This window comes from Oncorhynchus masou, unplaced genomic scaffold, assembly GCF_036934945.1.
Source record: "Oncorhynchus masou masou isolate Uvic2021 unplaced genomic scaffold, UVic_Omas_1.1 unplaced_scaffold_2854, whole genome shotgun sequence".
Lineage (NCBI taxonomy): Eukaryota > Metazoa > Chordata > Actinopteri > Salmoniformes > Salmonidae > Oncorhynchus > Oncorhynchus masou.
Genome location: NW_027009280.1, coordinates 1 through 15,000, shown reverse-complemented (window position 1 = coordinate 15,000; position 15,000 = coordinate 1). Strand labels below are relative to the sequence as shown.

General features: G+C 40.5%; 1 protein-coding gene across 1 annotated transcript in view; it reads left to right on the top strand.

Annotated features, from left to right (window-relative positions):
* LOC135533970 (ubiquitin thioesterase ZRANB1-like) overlaps window positions 1–14,892 on the top strand; it is a 48,541-nt gene extending 33,649 nt beyond the window's left edge. Inside the window, exons 7-9 of the mRNA XM_064961144.1 lie at window positions 1–116; window positions 4,667–4,896; window positions 13,596–14,892. The exon at window positions 1–116 is cut by the window's left edge and continues 14 nt beyond it. Coding sequence (XP_064817216.1) covers window positions 1–116; window positions 4,667–4,896; window positions 13,596–13,817 — 568 coding nt within the window. The 3' untranslated portion in view covers window positions 13,818–14,892. The remainder of the gene's footprint in view (window positions 117–4,666; window positions 4,897–13,595) is intronic.
* Window positions 14,893–15,000: the final 108 nt, after the last annotated feature.

The window sequence follows — 15,000 nt, the reverse complement described above, 5'->3', positions numbered from 1 at the left end:
GGAACAGACTCACATCTTTGTTCTAGCACACATTCTTCGTCGACCAATCATCGTGTACGGAGTGAAGTATTACAAGAGTTTCCGTGGAGAGACGTTGGGCTACACTCGTTTCCAAGGTGAGTGGAGAGACGTTGGGCTACGCTCGTTTCCAAGGTGAGTGGAGAGACGTTGGGCTACGCTCGTTTCCAAGGTGAGTGGAGAGAAGTTGGGCTACACTCGTTTCCAAGGTGAGTGGAGAGAAGTTGGGCTACACTCGTTTCCAAGGTGAGTGGAGAGAAGTTGGGCTACACTCGTTTCCAAGGTGAGTGGAGAGACGTTGGGCTACGCTCGTTTCCAAGGTGAGTGGAGAGACATTAGGCTACGCTCGTTTCCATGGACGTTAGGCTACGCTCGTTTCCAAGGTGAGTGGAGAGATATTAGGCTACGCTCGTTTCCATGGACGTTAGGCTACGCTCGTTTCCAAGGTGAGTGGAGAGATTAGGCTACGCTCGTTTCCATGGTGAGTGGAGAGATATTAGGCTACGCTCGTTTCCATGGTGAGTGGAGAGATATTAGGCTACGCTCGTTTCCATGGACGTTAGGCTACGCTCGTTTCCAAGGTGAGTGGAGAGATATTAGGCTACGCTCGTTTCCATGGTGAGTGGAGAGATATTAGGCTACGCTCGTTTCCATGGTGAGTGGAGCAGCAGAATTATTATCTCGGGAGTCCATTGTGATAATAGGCAGGTTTTACATAGATCTTAACAAGGACCCACACACTTCAGTCTTCCAAACATAATGGATTCAGTCAGTCTGAATAATGGGCAGCTACGTAACGGTTCCAGCTATAACTCACATTGATATAAGTAGACCAGTCAGTCTGACCCCTGACCTGTAGAGAGAGAGAGCGATAGATACTAATGGGCAGCTATGTAACGGTTCTAGCTATAACTCACATCTATATAAGTAGACCAGTCAGTCTGACCCCTGACCTGTAGAGAGAGAGAGCGATAGATACTAATGGGCAGCTATGTAACGGTTCCAGCTATAACTCACATCTATATAAGTAGACCAGTCAGTCTGACCCCAGACCTGTAGAGAGACAGATAGAGACACACCCTTTATGTCATTATAGAGTGGGTGGCAGGATTTTAACAACCTGGACCCTGCATGTGAAATAGTGTGTTGTTATCAGACCAGAGGAAGCTGTAGATAGAGACTGTGTGTTATTAGACCAGAGGAAGCTGTAGATAGAGACTGTGTGTTATCAGACCAGAGGAAGCTGTAGATAGAGACTGTGTGTTATTAGACCAGAGGAAGATGTAGATAGAGACTGTGTGTGTTGTTATTAGACTAGAGGAAGCTGTAGATAGAGACTGTGTGTGTTGTTATTAGACCAGAGGAAGCTGTAGATAGAGACTGTGTGTGTTATCAGACCAGAGGAAGCTGTAGATAGAGACTGTGTGTGTTGTTATTAGACTAGAGGAAGCTGTAGATAGAGACTGTGTGTGTTGTTATTAGACCAGAGGAAGCTGTAAATAGAGACTGTGTGTTATCATATCAGAGGAAGCTGTAGATAGAGACCGTGTGTTATTAGACCAGAGGATAGAGACTGTGTGTTGTTATTAGACCAGAGGAAGCTGTAGATAGAGACTGTGTGTGTTGTTATTAGACCAGAGGAAGCTGTAGATAGAGACTGTGTGTTATTAGACTAGAGGAAGCTGTAGATAGAGACTATGTGTTATCAGACCAGAGGAAGCTGTAGATAGAGACTGTGTGTTATTAGACCAGAAGAAGCTGTAGATAGAGACTGTGTGTGTTGTTATTAGACCAGAGGAAGCTGTAGATAGAGACTGTGTGTTATTAGACCAGAGGAAGCTGTAGATAGAGACTGTGTGTTATTAGACTAGAGGAAGCTGTAGATAGAGACTGTGTGTGTTGTTATTAGACCAGAGGAAGCTGTAGATAGAGACTGTGTGTTATTAGACCAGAGGAAGCTGTAGATAGAGACTGTGTGTTGTTATTAGACCAGAGGAAGCTGTAGATGGAGACTGTGTGTTATTAGACCAGAGGAAGCTGTAGATAGAGACTGTGTGTTGTTATTAGACCAGAGGAAGCTGTAGATAGAGACTGTGTGTGTTGTTATTAGACCAGAGGAAGCTGTAGATAGAGACTGTGTTATTAGACCAGAGGAAGCTGTAGATAGAGACTGTGTGTTGTTATTAGACCAGAGGAAGCTGTAGATAGAGACTGTGTGTTGTTATTAGACCAGAGGAAGCTGTAGATAGAGACCGTGTGTTGTTATTAGACCAGAGGAAGCTGTAGATAGAGACTGTGTGTGTTGTTATTAGACCAGAGGAAGCTGTAGATAGAGACTGTGTGTATTGTTATTAGACCAGAGGAAGCTGTAGATAGACACTGTGTGTTATTAGACCAGAGGAAGCTGTAGATAGAGACTGTGTGTTATTAGAACAGAGGAAGCTGGAGATAGAGACTGTGTGTTGTTATTAGACCAGAGGAAGCTGTAGATAGAGACTGTGTGTGTTGTTATTAGACCAGAGGAAGCTGTAGATAGAGACTGTGTGTTATTAGACCAGAGGAAGCTGTAGATAGAGACTGTGTGTGTTGTTATTAGACCAGAGGAAGCTGTAGATAGAGACTGTGTGTGTTATTAGACCAGAGGAAGCTGTAGATAGAGACTGTGTGTGTGTTGTTATTAGACCAGAGGAAGCTGTAGATAGAGACTGTGTGTGTTATTAGACCAGAGGAAGCTGTAGATAGAGACGGTGTGTGTTGTTATTAGACCAGAGGAAGCTGTAGATAGAGACTGTGTGTGTGTGCGTCTTTGTCTCTGTCTAAACTGAGCCTACATATGAAACCTTATAGGAACAACATATTAGCCCATAGCAGAGTTGTATGTGCGTTGTGGGCGCGAGGGGCCCAGGAGTGGGGTTTCCATGCATGGTTGCTGGGTAACATTAAAACAACATAGCTCTCCATGTAAATCCATTTCCTTTCATGTTCAAAACCGACCACAATGAATAGAAAGGCCCTAGCAACCAATGCAGGCAACACTAGATCATGAAAGGACCACTCAAGGACCTCGTTGGGGGAATAAGTGTTTTCATTTGTTATTATTTTTGGATCAAATAAAATCTTAATAAAATCTAATTTTGTACGTAGACTTTACCGTTAAATGCTTACCTACGAGCCCTTTCCCAACCTTTCAGTTAAAAAGTACGAAAATTAGCAAATTGATAAAAAGAAAATTGTAACACAATAAAATAACAGCGAGGCGATATACAGTCTATATACAAGGAGTAGCCGTACTGAGTCAGGGTACTGGGGTACGGGGTAGTAGTGAATCGGTGTAGTGGGGTACGGAGTAGTAGTGAGTTGGGGTACGCGGTAGTAGTGAGTCGGTGTACTGGGGTACGAGGTAGTAGTGAGTCGGGGCACTGGGGTACGAGGTAGTAGTGAGTCGGTGTACTGGGGTACGAGGTAGTAGTGAGTCGGGGCACTGGGGTACGAGGTAGTAGTGAGTCGGTGTACTGGGGTACGAGGTAGTAGTGAGTCGGGGTACAAGGTAGTAGTGAGTTGGTGTAGTGGGGTACGAGGTAGTAGTGAGTCGGGGTACGAGGTAGTAGTGAGTCGGTGTACTGGGGTACGAGGTAGTAGTGAGTTGGGGTACGAGGTAGTAGTGAGTCGGTGTACTGGGGTATGAGGTAGTAGTGAGTCGGCGTACTGGGGTACGAGGTAGTAGTGAGTCGGTGTACTGGGGTACGAGGTAGTAGTGAGTCGGGGTACAAGGTAGTAGTGAGTCGGGGTACTGGGGTACGAGGTAGTGGTGAGTCGGTGTACTGGGGTACGAGGTAGTAGTGAGTCGGTGTACTGGGGTACGAGGTAGTAGTGAGTTGGCGTAGTGGGGTACGAAGTAGTGAGTCGGGGTACGAGGTAGTAGTGAGTCGAGGTACTGGAGTATGAGGTAGTGGTGAGTCGGTGTACTGGGGTACGAGGGAGTAGTGAGTCGGCGTAGTGGGGTACGAGGTAGTAGTGAGTCGGCGTACTGGGGTACGAGGTAGTAGTGAGTTGGGGTATGAGGTAGTAGTGAGTTGGGGTACGAGGTAGTAGTGAGTTGGGGTACGAGGTAGTAGTGAGTTGGGGTACGAGGTAGTAGTGAGTCGGCGTACTGGGGTACGAGGTAGTAGTGAGTCGGCGTACTGGGGTACGAGGTAGTGGTGAGTCGGCGTACTGGGTATGAGGTAGTAGTGAGTCGGTGTACTGGGGTACGAGGTAGTAGTGAGTCGGCGTACTGGGGTACGAGGTAGTAGTGAGTCGGCGTACTGGGGTACGAGGTAGTAGTGAGTCGGCGTACTGGGGTACGAGGTAGTGGTGAGTCGGCGTACTGGGTATGAGGTAGTAGTGAGTCGGCGTACTGGGGTACGAGGTAGTAGTGAGTCGGCGTACTGGGGTACGAGGTAGTAGTGAGTCGGCGTACTGGGGTACGAGGTAGTAGTGAGTCGGCGTACTGGGGTACGAGGTAGTAGTGAGTCGGCGTACTGGGGTACGAGGTAGTAGGCATAAAGTCCGGGTAGCCATTTGATTAACGGATAGAGACACTGACCTGTCTCTCTACCTGTACAGGTGTGTACCTGTCTGACACTGACCTGTCTCTCTACCTGTACAGGTGTGTACTTGCCCCTGTTGTGGGAGCAGAGCTTCTGTTGGAAGAGTCCCATCGCCCTGGGTTACACACGCGGACACTTCTCTGCCCTGGTCGCCATGGAGAACGACGGCTACGACAATCGCGGCGCGGGCGCCAACCTCAACACTGACGATGACGTCACCGTAACCTTCCTGCCGCTGGTGGACAGCGAGAGAAAACTGCTGCACGTACATTTCCTGTCTGCACAAGAGGTAACATTAACTCTTAGCCTACATTTTCCACGCCCCCCCCCCCCCCAAAAGAAATCTAATTACATAATATTAAAATCCATCTGTTTAAACTAGAGAGATGTTGTTTTTTTGGCGTCTCAACCAGCCGATATCGCCCTTCCGCACCTACAGTGAAAAGTGGGACAGTAAAGTGACAGTTATTAATGTATTTGGGTATAACTGACAGTAAATAGACAGTTATTAATGTATGTGGGTATAACTGACAGTAAAGAGACAGTTATTAATGTATGTGGGTATAACTGACAGTAAAGAGACAGTTATTAATGTATGTGGGTATAGCTGACAGTAAAGAGACAGTTATTAATGTCTGTGGGTATAACTGACAGTAAAGAGACAGTTATTAATGTATGTGGGTATAACTGACAGTTATTAATGTATGTGGGTATAACTGACAGTAAAGTGACAGTTATTAATGTATGTGGGTATAACTGACAGTAAAGAGACAGTTATTAATGTATGTGGGTATAACTGACAGTAAAGTGACAGTTATTAATGTATGTGGGTATAACTGACAGTAAAGAGACATATTAATGTATGTGGGTATAACTGACAGTTATTAATGTATGTGGGTATAACTGACAGTAAAGTGACAGTTATTAATGTATGTGGGTATAACTGACAGTAAAGAGACATATTAATGTATGTGGGTATAACTGACAGTTATTAATGTATGTGGGTATAACTGACAGTAAAGTGACAGTTATTAATGTATGTGGGTATAACTGACAGTAAAGAGACATATTAATGTATGTGGGTATAACTGACAGTAAAGTGTCAGTTATGAATGTATGTGGGTATAACTGACAGTAAAGTGACAGTTATTAATGTATGTGGGTATAACTGACAGTAAAGTGTCAGTTATTAATGTATATGGGTATAACTGACAGTAAAGAGACAGTTATTAATGTATGTGGGTATAACTGACCGTAAAGTGACAGTTATTCATGTATGTGGGTATAACTGACAGTTATTAATGTATTTGGGTATAGCTGACAGTAAAGAGACAGTTATTAATGTATGTGGGTATAACTGACAATAAAGTGACAGTTATTAATGTATGTGGGTATAACTGACAGTTATTAATGTATGTGGGTATAACTGACAGTAAAGTGACAGTTATTAATGTATGTGGGTATAACTGACAGTAAAGAGACAGTTATTAATGTATGTGGGTATAACTGACAGTAAAGTGACAGTTATTAATATATGTGGGTATAACTGACAGTTATTAATGTATGCAGGTATAACTGACAGTAAAGTGACAGTTATTAATGTATGTGGGTATAACTGACAGTAAAGAGACAGTTATTTATGTATGTGGGTATAACAGACATTAAAGTGACAGTTATTAATGTATGTGGGTATAACTGACAGTAAAGAGACATATTAATGTATGTGGGTATAACTGACAGTTATTAATGTATGTGGGTATAACTGACAGTAAAGTGACAGTTATTAATGTATGTGGGTATAACTGACAGTAAAGATACAGTTATTAATGTATGTGGGTATAACTGACAGTTGTTAATGTATGTGGGTATAACTGACAGTTATTAATGTATGTGGGTATAACTGAAAGTAAAGTGACAGTTATTAATGTATGTGTGTATAACTGACAGTAAAGATACAGTTATTAATGTATGTGGGTATAACTGACAGTTATGAATGTATGTGGGTATAACTGACATTAAAGTGACCGTTATTAATGTATGTGGGTATAACTGACAGTAAAGAGACAGTTATTAATGTGTGTGGGTGTAACTGACAGTTGTTAATGTATGTGGGTTTAACTGACAGTAAAGTGACAGTTATTAATGTATGTGGGTATAACTGACAGTTATTAATGTATGCAGGTATAACTGACAGTAAAGTGACAGTTATTAATGTATGTGGGTATAACTGACAGTAAAGAGACAGTTATTTATGTATGTGGGTATAACTGACAGTTATTAATTTATGTGGGTATAACCGACAGTAAAGTGACCGTTATTAATGTATGTGGGTATAACTGACAGTAAAGATACAGTTATTAATGTATGTGGGTATAACTGACAGTTGTTAATGTATGTGGGTATAACTGACAGTTATTAATGTATGTGGGTATAACTGAAAGTAAAGTGACAGTTATTAATGTATGTGGGTATAACTGACAGTTATGAATGTATGTGGGTATAACTGACATTAAAGTGACCGTTATTAATGTATGTGAGTATAACTGACAGTAAAGAGACAGTTATTAATGTGTGTGGGTGTAACTGACAGTTGTTAATGTATGTGGGTATAACTGACAGTAAAGTGACAGTTATTAATGTATGTGGGTATAACTGACACTTATTAATGTATGCAGGTATAACTGACAGTAAAGTGACAGTTATTAATGTATGTGGGTATAACTGACAGTAAAGAGACAGTTATTTATGTATGTGGGTATAACTGACAGTTATTAATGTATGTGGGTATAACCGACAGTAAAGTGACCGTTATTAATGTATGTGGGTATAACTGACAGTAAAGAGACAGTTATTTATGTATGTGGGTATAACTGACAGTTATTACTGTATGTGGGTATAACTGACAGTAAAGTGACAGTTATTAATGTATGTGGGTATAACTGACAGTAAAGACACATATTAATGTATGTGGGTATAACTGACAATAAAGAGACATATTAATGTATGTGGGTATAACTGACAGTAAAGTGACAGTTATTTATGTATGTGGGTATAACTGACAGTTATTAATGTATGTGGGTATAACTGACAGTAAAGTGACAGTTATTAATGTATGTGGGTATAACTGACATTAAAGAGACATATGAATGTATGTGGGTATAACTGACAGTTATTAATGTATGTGGGTATAACTGACAGTAAAGTGACAGTTATTAATGTATGTGGGGATAACTGACAGTAAAGAGACAGTTATTAATGTATGTGGGTGTAACTGACAGTTGTTAATGTATGTGGGTATAACTGACAGTAAAGTGACAGTTATTAATGTAGGTGGGTATAACTGACAGTTGTTACTGTATGTGGGTATAACTGACAGTAAAGTGACAGTTATTAATGTATGTGGGTATAACTGACAATAAAGAGACAGTTATTAATGTATGTGGGTATAACTGACAGTTATTAATGTATGTGGGTATAACTGACAGTAAGTGACAGTTATTAATGTATGTGGGTATAACTGAGAGTAAAGTGACAGTTATTAATGTATGTGGGTATAACTGACAGTAAAGTGTCAATTATTAATGTATGTGGGTATAACTGACAGTAAAGTGACAGTTATTAATATATGTGGGTATAACTGACAGTTATTAATGTATGTGGGTATAGCTGACAGTAAAGAGACAGTTATTAATGTATGTGGGTAAAACTGACAGTAAAGTGACAGTTATTAATGTATGTGGGTATAACTGACAGTAAAGTGACAGTTATTAATGTATGTGGGTATAACTGACAGTTATTAATGTATGTGGGTATAACTGACAGTAAAGTGACAGTTATTAATGTATGTGGGTATAACTGACAGTAAAGAGACAGTTATTAATTTATGTGGGTATAACTGACAGTAAAGTGACCGTTATTAATGTATGTAGGTATAACTGACAGTAAAGTGACAGTTATTAATGTATGTGGGTATAACTGACAGTTATTAATGTATGTGGGTATAACTGACAGTAAAGAGACAGTTATTAATGTATGTGGGTATAACTGACCGTAAAGTGACAGTTATTCATGTATGTGGGTATAACTGACAGTTATTAATGTATTTGGGTATAGCTGACAGTAAAGAGACAGTTATTAATGTATGTGGGTATAACTGACAATAAAGTGACAGTTATTAATGTATGTGGGTATAACTGACAGTTATTAATGTATGTGGGTATAACTGACAGTAAAGAGACAGTTATTAATGTATGTGGGTATAACTGACCGTAAAGTGACAGTTATTCATGTATGTGGGTATAACTGACAGTTATTAATGTATTTGGGTATAGCTGACAGTAAAGAGACAGTTATTAATGTATGTGGGTATAACTGACAATAAAGTGACAGTTATTAATGTATGTGGGTATAATGACAGTTATTAATGTATGTGGGTATAACTGACAGTAAAGTGACAGTTATTAATGTATGTGGGTATAACTGACAGTTATTAATGTATGTGGGTATAACTGACAGTAAAGTGACAGTTATTAATGTATGTGGGTATAACTGACAGTAAAGAGACAGTTATTAATGTATGTGGGTATAACTGACAGTAAAGTGACAGTTATTAATATATGTGGGTATAACTGACAGTTATTAATGTATGCAGGTATAACTGACAGTAAAGTGACAGTTATTAATGTATGTGGGTATAACTGACAGTAAAGAGACAGTTATTTATGTATGTGGGTATAACAGACAGTAAAGTGACAGTTATTAATGTATGTGGGTATAACTGACAGTAAAGAGACATATTAATGTATGTGGGTATAACTGACAGTTATTAATGTATGTGGGTATAACTGACAGTAAAGTGACAGTTATTAATGTATGTGGGTATAACTGACAGTAAAGATACAGTTATTAATGTATGTGGGTATAACTGACAGTTGTTAATGTATGTGGGTATAACTGACAGTTATTAATGTATGTGGGTATAACTGAAAGTAAAGTGACAGTTATTAATGTATGTGTGTATAACTGACAGTAAAGATACAGTTATTAATGTATGTGGGTATAACTGACAGTTATGAATGTATGTGGGTATAACTGACATTAAAGTGACCGTTATTAATGTATGTGGGTATAACTGACAGTAAAGAGACAGTTATTAATGTGTGTGGGTGTAACTGACAGTTGTTAATGTATGTGGGTATAACTGACAGTAAAGTGACAGTTATTAATGTATGTGGGTATAACTGACAGTTATTAATGTATGCAGGTATAACTGACAGTAAAGTGACAGTTATTAATGTATGTGGGTATAACTGACAGTAAAGAGACAGTTATTTATGTATGTGGGTATAACTGACAGTTATTAATTTATGTGGGTATAACCGACAGTAAAGTGACCGTTATTAATGTATGTGGGTATAACTGACAGTAAAGAGACAGTTATTTATGTATGTGGGTATAACTCACAGTTATTACTGTATGTGGGTATAACTGACAGTAAAGTGACATATTATTGTATGTGGGTATAACTGACAATAAAGAGACATATTAATGTATGTGGGTATAACTGACAGTAAAGTGACAGTTATTTATGTATGTGGGTATAACTGACAGTTATTAATGTATGCGGGTATAACTGACAGTACAGTGACAGTTATTAATGTATGTGGGTATAACTGACAGTAAAGAGACATATTAATGTATGTGGGTATAACTGACAGTTATTAATGTATGTGGGTATAACTGACAGTAAAGTGACAGTTATTAATGTATGTGGGGATAACTGACAGTAAAGAGACAGTTATTAATGTATGTGGGTGTAACTGACAGTTGTTAATGTATGTGGGTATAACTGACAGTAAAGTGACAGTTATTAATGTAGGTGGGTATAACTGACAGTTGTTACTGTATGTGGGTATAACTGACAGTAAAGTGTCAGTTATTAATGTATGTGGGTATAACTGACAATAAAGAGACAGTTATTAATGTATGTGGGTATAACTGACAGTTATTAATGTATGTGGGTATAACTGACAGTAAAGTGACAGTTATTAATGTATGTGGGTATAACTGACAGTAAAGTGACAGTTATTAATGTATGTGGGTATAACTGACAGTAAAGTGTCAATTATTAATGTATGTGGGTATAACTGACAGTAAAGTGTCAGTTATTAATGTATGTGGGTATAACTGACAGTAAAGTGACAGTTATTAATGTATGTGCGTATAACTGACAGTTATTAATGTATGTGGGTATAACTGACATTAAAGAGACAGTTATTAATGTATGTGGGTATAACTGACAGTAAAGTGACAGTTATTAATATATGTGGGTATAACTGACAGTTATTAATGTATGTGGGTATAACTGACAGTAAAGAGACAGTTATTAATGTATGTGGGTATAACTGACAGTAAAGTGACAGTTATTAATGTATGTGGGTATAACTGACAGTAAAGTGACAGTTATTAATGTATGTGGGTATAACTGACAGTTATTAATGTATGTGGGTATAACTGACAGTAAAGTGACAGTTATTAATGTATGTGGGTGTAACTGACAGTAAAGAGACAGTTATTAATGTATGTGGGTATAACTGACAGTAAAGAGACAGTTATTAATTTATGTAGGTATAACTGACAGTAAAGTGACAGTTATTAATGTATGTGGGTATAACTGACAGTTATTAATGTATGTGGGTATAACTGACAGTAAAGTGACAGTTATTAATGTATGTGGGTATAACTGACAGTAAAGTGACCGTTATTAATGTATGTAGGTATAACTGACAGTAAAGTGACAGTTATTAATGTATGTGGGTATAACTGACAGTTATTAATGTATGTGGGTATAACTGACAGTAAAGTGACAGTTATTAATGTATGTGGGTATAACTGACAGTTATTAATGTATGTGGGTATAACTGACAGTAAAGTGACAGTTATTAATGTATGTGTGTATAACTGACAGTAAAGAGACAGTTATTAATGTATGTGGGTATAACTGACAGTAAAGAGACAGTTATTAATGTATGTGGGTATAACTGACAGTAAAGAGACAGGTATTAATGTATGTGGGTATAACCGATAGTGGCTAATATTTAACACAATATAAATTATTTAAAAAATGAGTTACAGTGAAAAGTCCGGACATATAATGAGAACATTCTAGAAATCTCGAATCAACTCGGTAGGTTTGGTGCTGTACTGTCATTTGGGCATGGCTACAGAAGCCTACAGCTTGGCTCTCCACATTTCATCCTTGCAGGGTTATGAAGGCCAGCATTTCATAAACGTCACTGTGGAAAAGGTGCTTCAGTTCGCTGCCATGTGACTGGTTTCACATTGGTCTCCAGCGATCAGAAGGTAAAAATCCACTAAACGTATTAAACATTAGGAACACCTGCTCTTTTCAGTAACAGCCTGACCAGGTGCATCCAGGTGAAAGATATGATCCCTTATTGATGATCCCTTATTGTCACCTGTTAAATCCACTTCAATCAGTGTAGATGAAGATGAGGAGACAGGTGGTTAAATAAGGATTGTTAGACCTTGAGACATGGATTGTGTATGTGTGACATTCAGAGGGTGAATGGGCAAGACAAAAGATATGCAAGGGTCTTGTGAACGAGGTGTGGTAGTTGGTGCCAGGTATACTGGTATGTGTCAAGAACTGCAACGCTGCTGGGCTTTTCACGCTCAACAGTTTCCTGTGTGTATCAAGAATGGTCCACCACCCAAAGGACATCCAGCCAACTTTACACAACTGTGGGAAATTCGTTGGAGTCAACATGGGCCAGCATCCCTGTGGAACGCTTTGAACACCTTGTAGAGTCAACATGGGCCAGCATCCCAGTGGAACGCTTTCGACACCTTGTGGAATCAATGCCCTGATGAATTGAGGCTGTTCTGAGGGCAAAATGGGGTGCAACTCAATATTAGGAAGGTGTTCAATGTTTTGTACACTCAGTGTGTATCTAAAACAATTGTCATTTTTATTTACAATCCCTTTATCCAAACGGTTTACTCATTCACCTAGCTCTTATCAAATAGCTCTTATCAATAGTTATTATTAAAAGCTCTTATCAATAGTTCTTATCAATAGCTTTTATCAAATAGCTCTTATCAAATAGCTCTTATCAATGTGTAAATTACAGTGCATGGAGAATGGTGTTATTTCTATAAAATGTTTTTAAATGAGATCCGAGTGGAACTGACAGGTTGTTGGACCTTGTTCATCGTGTGTAAAGGTGGTGGAATTATGAAGTCATTAAATCAAGGTCAGAATACGGTGTCTCTGTAGACACGCCTCCTCCACCCCACCTTCATTAATACGGTGTCTCTGTAGACACGCCTCCTCCACCCCACCTTCATTAATACGGTGTCTCTGTAGACACGCCTCCTCCACCCCACCTTCATTAATACGGTGTCTCTGTAGACACGCCTCCTCCACCCCACCTTCATTAATACGGTGTCTCTGTAGACACGCCTCCTCCACCCCACCTTCATTAATACGGTGTCTCTGTAGACACGCCTCCTCCACCCCACCTTCATTAATACGGTGTCTCTGTAGACACGCCTCCTCCACCCCACCTTCATTAATACGGTGTCTCTGTAGACACGCCTCCTCCACCTTCATTAATACGGTGTCTCTGTAGACACGCCTCCTCCTCCCACCTTCATTAATACAGTGTCTCTGTAGACACGCCTCCTCCTCCCCACCTTCATTAATACAGTGTCTCTGTAGACACGCCTCCTCCCTGTCTTCTCTTGAGAGCCATGTCTGCCTACGGCAGCCTTTCTCAATAGCAAGGCTATGCTCACTGAGTCTGTACATAGTCAAAGCTTTCCTTAAGTTTGGGTCAGTCACAGTGGTCAGGTATACTGCCACTGCGTACTCTCTGTTTAGGGCCAAATAGCATTCTAGTTTGCTTAGTTTTTTTGTTGTTAATTCTTTCCAATGTGTGTCTCTCTCTCTCTCTCTCTGTCTAGATGGGTAACGAGGAGCAGCAGGAGAAGTTGTTGAGGGAGTGGCTGGACTGCTGTGTAACGGATGGAGGCATGTTGGCCGCAATGCAAAAGTCGTCCCGTCGACGCAACCACCCACTGGTCACACAAATGGTGGAGACCTGGCTGGATGGATACCGACAGATCTGTCCCTGCGCCTCTCTCTCCGACGGGGAGGAGGAGGAGGAGGAGGAGGAAGATGAGTGAAGGAGGGAAGGACACAGTGACACAGACACAGGAGAGGGTGACCAAGAGGAGGATGTGGCGTCACTGGATGGGACTCGAGACCACTAGCATCCTTCATACGGCACCATACGCCTCCTCACCTCAAGAGAGAGAGGATCCACGGTCTTCTGCGCTGCCGTCTGAAGCTGTATCCCAAAGCACATAGGGTTCTGGTCAAAAGAGTAGTGCGCACTATATAGGAGAATAGGTTTGCATTTGGGATGCAGGCGGAGCGATCAATGGTCTTTCACTCTGCCGTCTCAGAAGCACTGAAGAGAGGAGACCTGCTCTGGTTCTGAAAGAACTCTTGGAACACGTTCTAGAATCTCCTCAACAAAACCATGGCAACAACAATGGGTGCGTTCGTAAATTCACTCTGGAGCGCGTTGTCAGTTCGTAAATTCACTCTGGAGCGCGTTGTCAGTTCGTAAATCCACTCTGGAGCGCGTTGTCAGTTCGTAAATTCACTCTGGAGCGCGTTGTCAGTTCGTAAATTCACTCTGGAGTGCGTTGTCAGTTCGTAAATTCACTCTGGAGTGCGTTGTCAATTCGTAAATTCACTCTGGAGTGCGTTGTCAGTTCGTAAATTCACTCTGGAGTGCGTTGTCAGTTCGTAAATTCACTCTGGAGTGCGTTGTCAGTTCGTAAATTCACTCTGGAGTGCGTTGTCAGTTCGTAAATTCACTCTGGAGTGCGTTGTCAGTTCGTAAATTCACTCTGGAGTGCGTTGTCAGTTCGTAAATTCACTCTGGAGCGCGTTGTCAGTTCGTAAATCCACTCTGTAGCGCGTTGTCAGTTCGTAAATTCACTCTGGAGCGCGTTGTCAGTTCGTAAATTCACTCTGGAGCGCGTTGTCAGTTCGTAAATTCACTCTGGAGTGCGTTGTCAGTTCGTAAATTCACTCTGGAGTGCGTTGTCAGTTCGTAAATTCACTCTGGAGTGCGTTGTCAGTTCGTAAATTCACTCTGGAGTGCGTTGTCAATTCGTAAATTCACTCTGGAGTGCGTTGTCAGTTCGTAAATTCACTCTGGAGTGCGTTGTCAGTTCGTAAATTCACTCTGGAGTCAAATTCACTCTGGAGTGCGTTGTCAGTTCGTAAATTCACTCTGGAGTGCGTTGTCAGTTCGTAAATTCACTCTGGAGTGCGTTGTCAGTTCGTAAATTC